This window comes from Protopterus annectens, chromosome 4.part0, assembly GCF_019279795.1.
Source record: "Protopterus annectens isolate FY-2018-M chromosome 4.part0, PAN1.0, whole genome shotgun sequence".
In the NCBI taxonomy this organism is placed as follows: Eukaryota; Metazoa; Chordata; order Ceratodontiformes; family Protopteridae; genus Protopterus; species Protopterus annectens.
Genome location: NC_056733.1, coordinates 703,385,077 through 703,401,563, shown reverse-complemented (window position 1 = coordinate 703,401,563; position 16,487 = coordinate 703,385,077). Strand labels below are relative to the sequence as shown.

The 16,487-nt window shown below is 41.9% G+C and overlaps 1 protein-coding gene across 1 annotated transcript in view; it reads left to right on the top strand.

Moving 5' to 3' along the window:
• The window catches only part of DDX51 (DEAD-box helicase 51), a 523,171-nt gene that overhangs the window by 208,208 nt on the left and 298,476 nt on the right, over positions 1-16,487 (top strand). Inside the window, exon 7 of the mRNA XM_044068677.1 lies at positions 4,867-4,973. Within this exon, the coding sequence (XP_043924612.1) occupies positions 4,867-4,973 (107 nt within the window). The remainder of the gene's footprint in view (positions 1-4,866; positions 4,974-16,487) is intronic.

The following is a 16,487-nucleotide window of genomic DNA, read 5'->3' as shown; positions in this document are numbered from 1 at the left end:
CATCATTAGGAGTTTCGATTATGGCACCTAGTTTTCGGTGATCTGCAAATTTTGTTAGCCAAAGTCCTTCTGTGTTAGCCTGTACTTCAGAGAAGTAGATACCAAACAGGAGAGGACCCAGGACTGAATCTTGTGGTACTCCACTTGTCACTGTAAGTATTCTAGTGATAAGTGTAAAGAACAAAGTGGACACTTACAACTGTGTAAAGTACAGAGGTATCAAGCTCGCATCACACTACATGAAGGTGCTGACGAGGGTGATTGATAAATGAGTATGCAGAATTGTCGAAGGTAAGATGGAAGATGAACAATTTGGATTCCGATCAGGATGCAGGACAACTGATGGTATGTTTGCAGTGAAACCAGATAATGGAGAAGAAGGTGAGGTAAGAGTCCACTGGGACATTCCTGGACTTTGGAGAAAACATACAAGGTCCGAGGAGAGCTAACTTTTTACTGCCCTGTGGTCCTAGAATCATTGGTAGAATTAATGCAGGCTGTGTAGAGTGACCCAATGACAGAAATGTAAACTGTGTTCAGACTCTCAGATGACCTCCCACTGGGTGTTGAGTGTTCATTAGGGTTCAGCTCTGAGCCCACTGCTGTTTATACTGGTGATGGACTATGTTAGCAAATGAGTTGGAGGGGGACATTGCCAAAGCTGTTGTATGCTGGCCATGTGGCATTACAAGCAGACTTTGAACAAAATCTTCAGCAAATGACAGGGGAATGGAATACAAAACTGAAGACACATATGATGAAACTGAGTACAGGCAAGACAATTGTCAGGGCCGCAAATAAGGTTAAAAAAAAAAGCTTTAAATTCAGAGAAGGGGAAATAGTGGAACAGGTTAATAGTGTTAGGTGTCTGGGAGGGGTGGCTGAGGAGAAGGAAGGACTAAATGAGGTAGTTAAAGCTGGAATCTGGTGCTGTATTCAGCTGGCACAGTATATCACTGGTAGTGTGTGGAAGCAGAATGCCAAAGAAGCTGAAAATTAAGGTGTACAAACCAGTGGTGTGACTAGTACTGTTGCATGGTAGAGGAACCTGGACAGTGTTGGCAGAGCAGTTGGAGCTGTTGGTGATAGAGATGAAGAGCCTGATATGGGTGGTGGGATGCTTACTGTGGAACAGATGAAGAAATGAGGACTTATGAAGAGCCTGATATGGGTGGTGGGATGCTTACTGTGGAACAGATGAAGAAATGAGGACTTCAGAACACAAGCCAGAGTAGCAACAGCTTCTAGAGTAGGTCAAAGAGAATGGATTACTGTGGTTTAGGTACATGTGCAAGAAAGGAGAGGTTGATTTCATGAAAAAGATTGTTGAGAAACTGAGAGAAAACAATAGGAAATGTAGACATCCAGCCAAGCGATAGATGAACTGTGAGAGAGAAGACCTGCAGCAGTCGGGTATGACCACCAAATGACTGTTAAAGAAGGTGGCTGAGTGGGACTGAAATGAGAGAGATGGGGACAGTTGATGCAATCCCATGTAGTCAAAAATGAGGGAAAAGGAGGTTGATGATGGATGATGATGATTGTGTTCTTGAGCTGTTAAAATCAGTATCCTCCACTTTAACATAAAGCATTCATGTTACTTAGTGGAAAATAATTTTGTCCTTCCTAATATGTTCTACGCACTAAAGTTAAAACTGGAAGCTGTATTATGACTTTTATTTCATGACAGAAGCACAGCCAGAATATGCTGGGAGTAATCTTCGATTCATGCTGAATGTCTTTAATCTTACTATTGATGCCTTCTTCATTAATAACTTTGAACCTTTCAGCAGTGGTCCATGATGGTGTGGCTCTGGAATATAACAGATATGTGCTAACATTGGCTTGAGAAGAACTGTACGGTTTGTACAGCAAAGAGTGAAGTGAATGAGCAAGATATGGAAGAGTTGGAAGAGGTAAAATAAATGACATAATTTATGAAAAAACAGTTACTGCTGAGTGAAGAAAGGATTTGTTTTGACATTTCTTAAAATTGCTGAACTCTGTCTAAACAATAGATGGATATGTAGAGCAAAAAAAAAAGATTGTTACATGAACTCGCATGGAAGCAGCAGAAAAGGAGTGAACCTAGGTATGAATTTAGACCCGATAAATGTTAAATCAAAAATAAATTAATTAATAAATAGTGTAAAGGAATAGAATTAAAAGTGAAGTATTATAAACTATATTTGATTCAGAAGAAAAGACTGTATCACAGTAAATATGGAGGTACAGACTAACACCAGTTATTATGTAATGGGAAAGGTAAGTTGTTCATGCACACTTTTAATAGACATTTTGATATTGTACTCCTAAACAGGATCAAGGTAGCAGTGCCTAGAGGAAAGTTGTAATGGCAAATGTACATCTGGATGAAAGCACATTCCAAGTCAAAAGAATGATTTTAGCATTCGTCAGCAGTGGACAGTTGTACATCGAGTCAACACCAGTAATAACAAATAGCTGCCCACTCTTACAAGTGCAGTCTAAAGCTCACTGACTGGTGTAGGAAGTAAAAAGGTCAGTATTGAATTTGGTGCTTTTTGGGATCCACTCCCAAACTTGCACCTCTTCTGCCACTGTACCTCACTTTCCCTTACGGGTAATGCTGTCGCTAAAGATGAGTGTTCTAATCACTTTGACCTAACCTTAGCAACTGAAATTTCAACCCAGTTAAAACAAGCTTATAAAATTATGACTCTCTCTAACCCCACAAAGATGCTTATTAATAACAAAGAATGGCCTAATCTGTAAGATAGAATCTGCCCTTCTGTAATCACTCTCAACTACTGTCAGAATACTGTAACTTAAAAAAAAAGTCTAGTTAATATACTTTGCCAAATTTGCTGACCCTTATATCTACCTCTACAAGTTTCTGTCATATACTTACTCCATATCAAGTTGCTTTCCTCCTTTTCACAACAAGCTCCAAATTCCTCCTTAACCCCCCACACCTAAACTGCAAAAGCAACCACCTGCTATTATACACTTTGCTGTATTGTCCCCACATTTGTCTCACCATCTTTGAATGTGCTTTCATCAGATTTGCTCCAGCAGTCTGGAATTGCCTGCCTGTCTGACTGCCACAACCTGATCTTTAGCCCCATTTCTTGTTTTCTGTTTACATCGATCTGTTTCCCTAAATAATCCACTCCTATTCAGTGGACATTAGTAATCCATTCAGCATCACCAGGTATCTCTCAAGTCACGCTGACCTCTTTCTATCCTCGCTGTCTGTCCTCCCATTTCTTGATCTTTATCCGATCTTGTTCTGCTTTCACTGTTTTTAACAGGGGCTGCTGCTGTTAGTTGTTTCTATAGTCTGTATTATCATTGTTCTTCCTCAGCTTTGCAGTAGCTAATGTTTTACATTTCGGTTAGCCAGGTACATTGTACCAAGACAGCAAAACCGCTGGTGTCTTGGGCTTGCAGATGAAGGTACGACAACAGTTGTCTTAACGTGTACTACACCTACTTCTCACAACCTGCTGCATACCAGCGTTTATATATACACAAACATGCATCTACTTGATGATATTCTATGTACATGTCCTGTATCTTTGATGTGCATCTTAACTGTTATATTTACGTGTTTGCAGTTTAATTTAAATTGACCTGTTGTGTGCGCCTTACAGGACATACATAAACACATGCTTAGTAGTATGAATGTCATATTCTAAATGCAGAGCTGTAGAATAGTTGTTTTCTGTTTAACATCAAATTTTATTGTGTTAGCTGATGTAGCTAATAAGTGATGCCACCAGTTTCTGTCTCTTTGGCCCAGATCATAGCTGAAAAGGGACTTTGAAACAGTCCACTTACCCAGTTAACAAATGTGAATATGGGGTCTCCAGACTATGCTGGTGATGACCTGGGTTTATTTAGAATCCTGGGAATTGAGTACAGTAGAACATCCAGTATCTTGCTTTGTCACTGGGCGTTGAGGGGAATGTTGTACTACTCTTATGAATGTCACATGGCTTTGGCTATGTGCTTTTCAAATTTGCCTCACACGCAGTCTTGGTCCTACTGTAGACTACATGAATGTATACAAATATCTTCAAGAGGAAGGCTCGGGGTAGTGGTTGAAAAGACACCCCTAGTATCTTTGAGCTGCAGTGGTACCTTAGTTACACTCTGGAATGCTAGTAATGTGCTGCTGTTCCTGGTGTATAGTGTAGGCGGTAGGCACAGTTGTAAGTCCTTAGAGGTAGCAAGGGAATCCTTGACTGAGGGGTTTCTGCTAGACTGGTGTTTGGGATGAACAAGACAGTGATGTAAAAATAATGGTTTTAAATGTCTATCCATATGAAGAGTAAAAATGAACATTGGATAAGGTTTAAAAAAATGTGCTTCAGCCTTCTGAGCTACAGTAAACTTAAACCTGCTATTAAACCAGCGAGTGCTGCATCCAAAAGTATATGGAATTCCCTAGTCATGTGGAAAACGAGACCTAGTGCAGACAATGCAGAGCAGCAACAGCTCTTGAAAGCAGGTGTTTTCCTCATTAAAACTAGCACTGTCTTACTGTTGTGCACATTTGTTAAGGTTTTTAGAGCCCATTATAGAATGTATATCCTCTCTCGACTGCTAGCAATGTGATGCTTCAAATTGTCGCTGTAACCTTGATGGGGAAATGTACCATGGAATAGTAGAACCAGACTTCTGTAACAGTAGAACCAGGCTTCTGTAACAGTTTTTGATGAACTTGATGTTTAGAATGATTTCTCTGCTACCCTCTTTCTCACAAAGTGCTGGTGCTCAGAATTTATTTTTGTATGTTGAATGTTGTACTGCTGTTCTAAATTGCATTTCATTTGTTGTTCCTTATTTCTGAATACTCCAACCCCTGTGTTTCTTTTGCAGGTGTGCAAGGTGTTTAACATTTACACTGATGGTACTGGCCTGAAGGTTGCCTTGGTGACTGGACACAAGTCTTTTGCAGTGGAGCAGAAGCTCCTAGTGCAAGAAACGTATGTGTGTAAATATTTTTATTTCTGTTTAATGTGTTTAGAGGTGCTGCGATATGGTGAAGCCTGTTGGAGATCACCATGGTGATGATACCCAGGATAAGTGGGAGCAGTGCTGTATCTTTAACACTGGGAACAAGTTTACGCTGTTAAAATGCTGCTTACTGATTTTGTACGAGCTTGGTTATACCAAGTGTCTAGCTGTAATTTGCAAGACTTAGTGAAAGTAGTACTATTTGTACACTCACAATATATGTGACATAGTTTGCACCGTCTTGGAGTAAGCAGATAAATGTTAACTCTAAGTGTGGTTCCCTAGAGTACTTCACACAGCAACAGTGTCTCACTACTTTTTACTATTGTCATCTTAACTTCTTTATTTGTTTGTCATTTGTTCGCCGGGTTAGTCCAGCTGAGCAAAAGGTCTGTTTTCAGTGGAGACCCGAGGAGAAAAGCTCTGATAGAAAAAAATATATACAGGATATTAGTGAGGATACATTCAAAGAACTAGAGTATTACAAAGTATGTATCATACGTTCATAGGCAAGAACAAATAACATTTAAAAGCAAGACTGAATAGTTATATCATTGCACATGTTTACAGTAATAGTTAATATGAAAAAATAAATACAGAAGTAAGGCGCTAAGTGAAGTACAGAAATTACGTTTCCGCTAGTAAATTGTAGAATTACAACAGTCAGGGGTATATGTCTAATAAAAGCATGATTAGTGTTACAGAGGGTATATGTCTTGGAAGGCTGATTGAGTAATGGGCTGTATAAAGACATGGGGTGTTATTAAGTAGGGTCCCAGCATCGGCAGGAGTTCACATTAAGAAGGTAGTCTTTAAGTTCAGTTCTGAAACGGGTTGTAGAGTTTGATGTTACGAATATTTGGTGGGAGGTTGTACCAGGCTTGGGACACTGTGCTTTTATATAGAAGTTTACCACTGTTTTTGTTGGTTTTGTAAATACTAAGAAGGTGAGTTGCATAGAGTTCAAGAGGGGGAGTAGAGGGATATGAGAGAGGATAGAGCAGGGCATGCTGAGGGTTTGTTCAGTTAGGTGCGAGTGATCTGCATCTGGGTAAAAAGAAGAAGAAGCTGGGGGAACTCGAGCCACTGAAGCTGTTTTAAGGCAAGGGAATGATGGGATTTATATGGTCGATTTACTGGCAAATCGAGCAGTGTTAAGTTTGTTGCAGTTTGTTTAATAGGGTAGATTGAAATGCGAGTACAGGAAGAGATTCTGAGCAACAGAGGGTTTGGAGTTACAGACAAGGAAATTTTTGTTTCTGTAAAGTAGACCAATTTTATGATTTGTCTTTTTAATACCATATTGAATATGGAAGTAAAATTTTAATTGGTCATCAGTTATAATACCCAGACGTTTAGTGTCCGAGTCAGCTTTGATAAGGGTATTGTCATGTAATGAGATGAAAAAGGTGGTTTTATGCTGGGAGAGGGATTTAGGGAGGAAAAGGAGGAGCTTGTTGTTTGGGGGTTTAGTATGAGCTGGTCATCAGTTGGGGATTGTTCGAAGTTGAAAAAAGTGTTTTGAATCCTTGAGTGGAGATGGGAGATGTCATTAGAGCAGGATATAAGAGTAGAGTCATCTGCATATTTGTATTAGGGAGGCAGTGGTTTAGGAAAAGTGGAGATTGTTTGTGAAGATGTTAAAAAGATGTCCCAGAATAGAGCTATGTGGGATGTCGGTCTGGATGGTTACGAAAGGGGTGCAGGTAGAAAGTCAACTGACTGACTGTAGTCTATTTGAAAGGTATTTAGAGAACCAGAGAATGCAGAGGAGGAGAGGTTAGGATCAGCTAGTTCACTTAGTAGTTCAGAGTGAGAGTCAATCTCAAAAGCTTTCGAGAAGTCAAGAAAAGACATGACACCAGTAGGTTTTTGCTCTTGCCTCTCCGTCAGTATGTGTAAAAGACAGGAGGGTGGTAGATGTGCTATGGTTTGGCCCGAAGCCATGTTGTGTAGGGGATCAAAAGGTTTTTTGTCAATTAGATAGTTCAGAAACTGTATATGCATCTTTCTAGAATTTGAGAGTGGAGAGAGAATGGCTGTGGGTCTATAATTTGATGGATCGGTGGAGTTACCTCCTTTGTTTAATGGTATGATGTAGAAAGATAGCCAGATGTCAGGGACATTAGATTTTTGGACTGATCTATTTGAGTATACAGATGGGGTAGGCTATCGAGTGAGCTGGGAACTTAAGAAGGGGGGTTATCAGCAGAGGGTGAGCATGTTTTTACTTTTTAGTAGAAGGGATTCAATATAAGCAGTGAGGGCGGGATTTAAAGAAAAAAGGGGTGGTACTTTTGTGGTGTTAGTAGTAGTGGTTGGTAGATTTTTACTTTGGTCTATTTTGAGTTAGTTTGCAAATAGATTCAGTGAAATAAGAGTTTTTAGTAGAGTGGCGGTTTCTTGTAGTATTGTTGGGGTAGGGGTTTGGGTAGTGGGTGTTCCAGGGTATAGGATCATGTTAATGGTAGACCAAAATTTTTTAGGGTTAGAGTTGTGGGTGAATTGGGCCTCATAATAGAATTTTTTTTTTGTCTTTAATTTTTTTTTTTTTTTTGTGAGATTTCTGAGCTCTTTATATTTTTGGAGTACCACAGTAGATTTAGTTTTTAACCAGTGTTTCCAGGTGCTATCCCAATTTTTCATAAGTGTTAGGGTGTCCTTTGAGAGCCAAGATGTGTGGGTTGATGTTCATCATGTTACCCTGCTGCAGTCATCACACTTGGGTTATCCTGCCGTCAGGCGGTCCCGCAGTCGGCCCGAATTCCAAAGTCTTGGTCCGGCGTCGGTTGCTGTTGCTTCTTCCCTGACGTCAGTGCGCCAGGGGTATATGAGAGGCATCCAACGCCATTTTCGTCAGTCTTTCTTGCTGCGCGGTGCCTGAAGCAGAAGCAGTTCGCAAGTACCTGTCGGCCGACACCTGAGATTTTCGAATCGAGTTTCAGTCCGAAGTCTTCAAAGCTAAGTACCCTGTTGGGGTACCTTTTCTTGCCTCAGTCCGATGTCAGAAAAAGTTAACAATTGCATTTCTTGTAGGAAGCAAATACCTCATAAGGACTTTCATTCTTTTTGTATACTTTGCCTAGGCCCAGACCACAACGTCACTGGTTGTCGGTTTTGTGCTAGGTTCAATAAGCGAATTATAAAGCAACACTTTGATTTCGCACGACACTACTTCGGTAGGCAATTTAATTACACTATGCCGTCGGAGCAACCGACTACCGGCGTGCATAAAAAACGCAAAGATAAAGACAGGCAGCCTTGATCCAAGCCAGACTCAGAGGCCTCGGCTGGGGCCGGCCGCCGGTTCTCTGGTTTTCAGTGAGGTGCCTACGCAGCCCCTGGCTACCGCTGAATTGGATCCCCAGACCACTTTGGATTCTCCAGCAGAGAGTTCTAGGCCGACGCAGCTATTTTCTTTAGGCCCTACCGACGACATTGCAGAAGGAGAAGCCGGTGCTGCAGAAACACCTTCGGTTTCTGAAGGTGTCTTCAGACCGACTACTCTCGCCATAAAATCTTATGCTAAGCTTAAGACTCCTCTAAAACCAAAAAAGACTACACTTCAGTCTCCAGATCAAGGCCCCATGCCTAAGAAACAGATGCTTAAAATGGCTGAAGATTTGATTTCTTTGAACAGGGGTTCCCAACCCCCCCCCCCCTACAAAAGGCCTAGACAAGAGGAGGATTATACCTCCTCTGATCAAGTGTCTGTTTCCTCAGGCTCCTCTGAGGAACAGGATTACTCCTTTCCCCCTTATGAAGATTCTGATGCTGAAGACTCCATTCCCTCAGCTTCTCCCCCTGAAGATTATTCCTTTGGAGAAACCTTACATACCATGAGGGAACATTTCCACTGGGAAGGTCAGGACTACTCCGACTCAAAGAAAAGGCTCCGAGAGTTTCTTTTATTCCCCCAGCACAGACCACTTGCTATCCCCCCAGTTTTAGACATTGTGGATGATGTTTTCTTAGAATCTAGTCTAAATCCAGATTCTCTGCCTCCTGCCCCAGCCAAACCAGATAGATACTATAGAGTGTGCCTGATTCACACAAATTCCTATACAAAAGCCCTGTTGCTGACCCAGAGACAATCTCCCAGGGTCCCAAAAGGGCAAAGGCTTCTATGGCTAAAAATCCTGTACCCTCTGAAAGGGACTCCAAAGCACTAGATAGGTGGGGGAAGAAGGTTTACACCTCAGCTACTCTAGCTATGAGAGCACTAAATTGTCAATTCCACATGCTTAAATACCAGCAATTCCTAATCTCTCAAATAAAACAAAAGTTGGGCACGCACCCTCAACAGTCTTAATTCAAGGAAATGCAGGATCTGTTGCATGCAGCTGAACAGGTGGGCAAACATACTTTACAATGTGGTTTTGATGCCTTGGAAGCTTCCTCTAGAGCAGCTGTTACTGGGTCTGTTATACGTAGGCATGCTTGGTTAAAGGAACAATCTCTGCCTGATCATGTCAAAGTAAAGTTACTAGATGCACCCGTACAGCAGGATGTCTTGTTTGGAGTTAAAGCAGAGGAGGTTTTAAAGAAAATGGAGGATAAGGCAAAATCTATGCAGACGGTCAAAGATTTCTTACAGGTACAGCCCCCATGCTTCAGCAGAAATTGGCCAACAAAAAATTGGTCCTTTCCAGCTTCTGACAGACCACAGAGGGGTAAATACAGGCGACCAAGGGGCAGAGGACAAGTACAAATCCCTTACAAACCTTGCCAAAGGGGCACTGCAACACAGAAGGGAGGAGAAGACCAGTCCCAAACTACTAGAAGGCAAACACAATGACTTAAACCTCAAACTGCCAAGCAAAACTCTCTTGGCAGCTCCCTTGGGAGGAAAATTTGCACTTTTTGCAGACAACTGACGCATTGTCACAAAGGACAAATGGGTCCTAGACATTATCTCACAAGGATGCAGATTCCATTTCCACACCTTGCCAAGGATAAAAGGAATGCCAAACCTGCCACAATATCAATGGGCAGAGGGACAAAAACAAATTACAGCTCTGGTACCTACATGGGAGCAAGGCTAAGGATTTTACTCAAGGCTCTTTCTAGTCCCTAGAAAGGACAATGCTTGGAGACCCATTCTGGACCTTTCAATTTTAAACACCTTCTTGCAAGTACCCAAATTCAAGATGCTAACACTACAGCAGCTTCTTCCCATGTTGGGCAAGAAAGCTTGGCTAGTAACATTGGACCTCAAGGAGGCATACCTGCATGTCCCTATCAGACAAAATTGCAGAAGATACCTCAGTTTCATTGCAGGTTCAACCCATTGCCAATATTCTCTGCACTGCCCTTTGGCTTATCTACTGCACCCAGGGTCTTCACAAAATGCCTGGCATCAGTAATTGCATACTGCAGACAAAGAGGAATTCAAATATACCCATACCTGGATGACTGCCTTATCCAAGCAGAAAGCAAGGACATTCTCTTACAACACCTGGCTTTTGTAAAACACCTTCTAAGTTGCCTAGGGTACACAGTAAACGAAAAGAAATCAAAACTAGTGCCCTCACAAAATATGACATTCCTGGGTGCCAGCTTGAATACAACAGCCCAGATGGCTTATCTGACGCCAGACAAACAACTACAATTAACTCAATACTTCAGAACAATGGCAACAAAGACCCAACTCCCCGCAAGAAAAATTCTGTAGGCCTTGGGCTTCATGGCATCTTGCATACTACTAATACCATTTGCAAAACGGCATATGAGGAAATTACAATGGTACCTAAAAAGCGTATGGACTCAACACAGCCACAGCTTGGAAACAATGATACCTCTCATTCCCTGCCTTCAACAGGAGTTTCTATGGTGGTCACAGGCATGTCACCTCAACAAGGGTCAGCCTTTCACCTTACCCCCAGCCAGGCAAACTATGACAACAGATGCATCGGACTGTGCCTGGGGGGCACACATGGCAGGATGGTGCGTTCAAGGCATATGATCTGCAGATCAAAGGAATCTGCACATCAATCAAAAAGAAATGCTAGCTGTACAAAATGCTCTGACAGCCTTCAAGGACCTCTTACATCTAGGACGGAGCATCATAAGGACAGACAACACCACAGTAATGTGGTACATAAACAAGGGGGTGCACACTCCTACCCTCTATGCAGGCAAGCAATGACCTTGTGGAACACCGCACTGGCTTACCAAGTTCAATTACAAGCTCAATTCCTGCCAGGAAACACCGCACTGGCTTACCAAGTTCAATTACAAGCTCAATTCCTGCCAGGAAAAAAGAACACATTGGCAGATGACCTAAGCAGAAACATCATGGATCCCCACGAGTGGAAACTGGATCCACAAGTATTTGCAATGATAACTCAAAAATGGGGGCTCCCAGACATAGACCTGTTTGCCAGCCCCTAGAACTATCAGCTAACAAAATTTTGCACAAGGACTTTTCACCATCAAGCTTGGAAAGTGTTCGCACTCTCATTCAGTTGGAAAATGCTGACAGTATATGCCTTCCCTCCATTACCCCTTCTCACAAAGGTGTTGCTGAAAGTCAGGATGGAGAGACCCCGAATGATACTCATTGCCCCAGACTGGCCACACCAGCACTGGTACCCACTATTAAGGAATATGGCTTAGGACCCACCATGGATTCTACCACAAATTACTCATCTGCTCACACAGCAAGACAATCCGATTCTACGCAGCCAGCTCAAAACCTTAAACTTGGCTGCATGGCAAATCACCTAAGGAACCAGCCAGCTCCTCTCTCACAAGCTGTTATGGATGTTATTCTGGAGGCCAGGAGGCCCAGCACCAGGAAAGCCTACTCAGACAAATGGAAAAGGTTTTGCGCCTGGAACCAAGCTAAAGGCCAAAATACCCTTCAGCCTGACATACCTCAGATTCTGCAATATTTAACTGAGATGTTACACAAAGGGCTTTCTTTTTCATCTATTAAAATCCATACCTCAGCTATTTCAGCTCACTACAACAGAGATCCTCCCTTATTTTCACATCTCCTCCTAAGGCAGTTTCTCAGAGGGGCCAAAAACATTAGGCCTCCCAGGAGAGCACCAACACCTACTTGGGACCTCAGCTTTGTTCTGGAAAAACTTACGCTACCTCCTTTTGAGCCAGATTTCTCAGCCGACTTAAAGTTTATATCATGGAAGACTGCCCTGCTGCTAGCAATTACTTCAGCGAGAAGAGTTTCAGAGATTCAGGCACTAATGGCAGTAGAGCCTTTCCTCATTTTTCATCAAGACAGAGTTTCTCTACGAACTAACCCCTCCTTTATGCCTAAGGTGGTATCCAGTGTGGCTCTAAATCAAACCATCCATTTACCCACCTTCTTTCCAAATCCACAGAACAAAGGAGAAAGACTCCTGCATTCCTTGGGCATTCACAGACAGCTACGTTACTACTTGGATAAAACTAAGGTTTTCAGAAAATCTGACCAGCTTTTTGTATTCTATGCTACAACATCACAAGGAAAGGCTATCTCAAAACAGACCATTTCCAAATGGATAGGACATTGCATACATTTTTGCTACACCCACCATGGAAAGCCAGTTTTTGCTAGCATAAGGCCCCACTCTACCAGGGCAGCAGCTACATCTACAGCCTTTCTCAGGGGGGTACCAACCAAGGATATTCTGGAAGCTGCAAGTTGGAGTTCAGTACACACCTTCACCAAACATTACCACTTACCACTTTACTCTAAGACTAGAGCTGGCTTCGCCACTGCAGTTTTGCAAGGCCTTCTAGCCTCCTCTAACCCTGTTTGACTCCACCTCCCATCCTTAGCTTTGGGATTCTACCCAAGTGTGATGACTGCAGCAGGGTAACACGATGAACATAGTAAAGTTTTGTACCTACCATAAATGTAGATGTTCGAGTGTATACCCTGCTACAGTCCAGGTTACCCTCCCTCCATCCCATCTGACCTAACTAAAACCTTTCAATACCTTAAAATCTGTTACAACCTTTGTGGTGTATTTGCTTGTAGCTGAAGGGATATTTTGTTTATGCAAAGCTCTTTATTATTGGTACTATCTACTGACCACCATTTGGGGAGGGGGGGCACCTGACATCTGGGGCAAGAAAAACTGAAGAAAATGGCGTCTGATGCCTCTCGTATACCCCTGGCGCACTGATGTCAGGGAAGAAGCGACAGCAACCGACGCCAGACCAAGGCTTTGGAATTCGGGCCGACTGCGGGACCGCCTGACGGCAGGATAACCCAAGTGTGATGACTGCAGCAGGGTATACACTCGAACATCTACATTTATGGTAGGTACAAAACTGTACTTTTTAATCCCAACTCTTCCTTAGTGGAGCTGGGGTGTCATGGATATCAAGGAAAGTACGGCTAAAATCTAGAACTACATCATTGAGAGGAAGGTTTTTGAGTCTGGACCAGTTTATAGATGTGAGCCTATTATTGAATGTTTGGACATTGAAGGAGGAGAGGTTATGACAGTCTGTGTAAAGATGGGCCTTGAGTATATGTAGTGAGTGTCTATTTACAAAGATGGGGAGGTGGTCTTTCAGGGAAGTCTGGGAGTGTGCTGGGTTTTGATATAGGTTTGGATCAGAGGTAAGGATCTAATCAGTGTTGAAACTATAATTGTTTTTTTTATTATAGCAAGTGGGTGTTATGAGTTGGTTGAAACCATTGAGATTTAAGTTAAGGTTTGGGGAGTTGGTTTATATTTTTTGCCAAGCACTGTTGAAGTCACTGAGGATAATTTGTTTCCTAGAGATGTGGAGAGAAATCCAGGAGAGGATGGGTTCTAGAATATGGGTTCTAGAATATGAATTTTATTTATAGGTGGAATATAGATGGCTGCAATGGCAAACTTCTTTTGTGGATTTCGGTGACAGTTTAGAATAAGTAGTTCAGTTGAGTGGAAGTTTTGGACAGCTATCGGTAGGGGGATGAGTTTCTCTGAGTACATTATTGCTGCTACTTCTCATTTTTTGGTGCTCCTGTCTAGACAGTAAATGATGTAGTGGCGGCGTAAGATTTCAGTGTTGGAGATGTGTGGTTTTAACCATGTTTTGGAGAGGGTTAGGATATGTGGACAGTAATGGGCTATACAAGAGTGTAAGTCCGTAATTTTGTTAAAATAGATTTTGAAAGTTTATAGAGTAGATAGTGAGGTGTTTGATAGCAGAGGGGGTGAATGGAGACTGAGTGAATATTTAGTGGTGAGATGAGTGGGGGTGGGAGGAGCTGGAGTGGGGTGGATGTCTCCCCATCAAGTAAAAGGGTTGTAAGTGGGCAGTGTTTGGAAGGATAGCTGTAGTGGTTAAGAAATTTGTATTTGAGTTTGTGTGAGGTAGGGAGTTAGTGTGAATATGTTGAGTTTAAGGAGTTGAGAACTGGAGATAGTAGAGAAGGAGAGATTAAGAAGGGTAGGAGTGTGTCGTTGTTAGGTAAGGGATATGTGTGTGTAGGGGAGGGTTGCAGGTAATTCAGTTCAGCATGATATAAGTTAGGAATGAGAAATAGAAGAGCAGGGGGCTTATGAGGTGGAGTAGAAACATGATTGAGGTGAATAATGAGAAGTTTTTGTGTGTGTGTGTGTGTGTGTGTGTGTGTGTGTGTGTGTGTGTGTGTGTGTGTGTGTGATAGAGGGAAAAAGGAAAAAAAATTGAAGAGTGAAAAATAGTAAGAGGGAGAGAAAATATCAGATGTGAGCTGCTGAAAGTTAGGTGGGTTGATTGTGGAATGCGGGAGAGGTAGTAGGTGGGAAGGAGTTAAGTTGGGGGTGGCGAAGTTGTGCGATTGGGTAGTGGGTTTGTTTGCAAAGTTGGTTAGAGTATAAGTTTGAGAAAAGTGGAGGTGGGTGTGAATGGGGGTAGGATAAGGGACCAGACTCAGCCCGAGCACAGTAAAGGCAAACTGAGTGAGGTAGACCTGAGCTGGGGCTGTGGGGCAACTAGAAGAACAACCTGTTTAAAGGGGGGAAAGAGAGAGTGGAACAGTATGTAATTGCTAAGTTGGACATTACAAATGAATGAAACATAGCAATGGACAAATGGTGGGTAGTGTGCGTGTGTTTAAACATTGAAAGATAGCAATGAAAGATCCCTGGGTAGAAGAGTATGCAGCTTTACTTAATGACAATAATTATTTCTATTTGTTTAGAGACTGCTGGGTAGTGAGTGACAGTTTGGAGGGAGGGTTGCTTTCTGGTGATGTGCAGTCGCCTGCTACAGCAAAATTTAAAATAACAGAAGGGTATTTTAATAAGAAAGAGGTACTGTAGATGTTGCTGTTAGCTTTAGAAGGTCTTTAGCAGGGCCAGTAGTGTGCAAGAGTACAGTGGGAAAGAGCATTGCAGGTACCTAAGAAAAAAACAATATAAATGGTTAGATTAGCAGGGGAGGGGAGAAGAAAATAAGTATGGCAGCAGGTATAATTGCAGCAGTTGTCTGTGACTGTAGGAAGAAAAAAGCAATATGAATGTCTACTAACAGTAGTAGTACATTAACAAACACCAGTGGAGTAGTATATCACACAGGTTAATGCAGCGTGCCAGTACAGTGTTTTGCAGGTCAGAATAAAAAATTTAGGAGTGAGATTTGGGTGAGCTGATAATTGTAGAGCCTCCATTTAAAGTGTGTATTTGTGTACTCAGTGAAGCACAGCATGGAAGCAGAGTCTTATAGCCAGAATATGGACAAGAAAAACTACATCTTAGTCGGTCTTTTAAATGCATGACAGTGTGGTTTCACACCATATCACAGTCTCCTGCTAAACTATTATGACACTTAAAGAAGATGGTCCTGTTCTATAAATCCAGTTAATTTTAATCATTTTACAGAAGCTTTATTTATAAAATGTAGACTGAAGTGCTGCTTTTAAATACTTTTCTTGATTTTTCTGGAATTTTAGGAATGATGGTTTGTGTCCATAAACAGACTGGCTAGTAGCTTTTGACAGAGGGCATTATAGATCACAAGTGCTATTAAGCAGTTCTGAATAGTGTGTACAGGTAAATGTTATAATTTTCTTGTACTACTGTATTCCTGTGGCTCTATCCAGTAAATCCAGGTATTAAGACATTTCTTCACCTGTGCGGTTTTTCTTAGGTTCATAGTTTAATGCTTATCTTTTGGTCCAGTGGACCATGGACCATTTGTAGCTTACCCATGAGATCCCTGTTGGCATGAATAAATTATTACCTAATTTCAATCCCTTTCTATGAGGTCTTGAGGGGCTAGGCTTGTGGAATATTTACAGTTACCCATCCTTTACCAAGAGTTTTTGCCCACTGTTGTTCCTGTTAGCAGTATTTTCTTTAACTTATTTATAATGTTATTCCCATCCTTCAGCAATTTCAGGATTGAATATGTATTAGTAATATTTTTGACATAGTGTGACACATTACATCTTTTAGACCATTTGATTTTTTACCTCAAAGCACCAGTGTGTCCGTGCAGCTACAAAATTCGACAAAGAACCAAAAACACACCCACACCCAGTATTG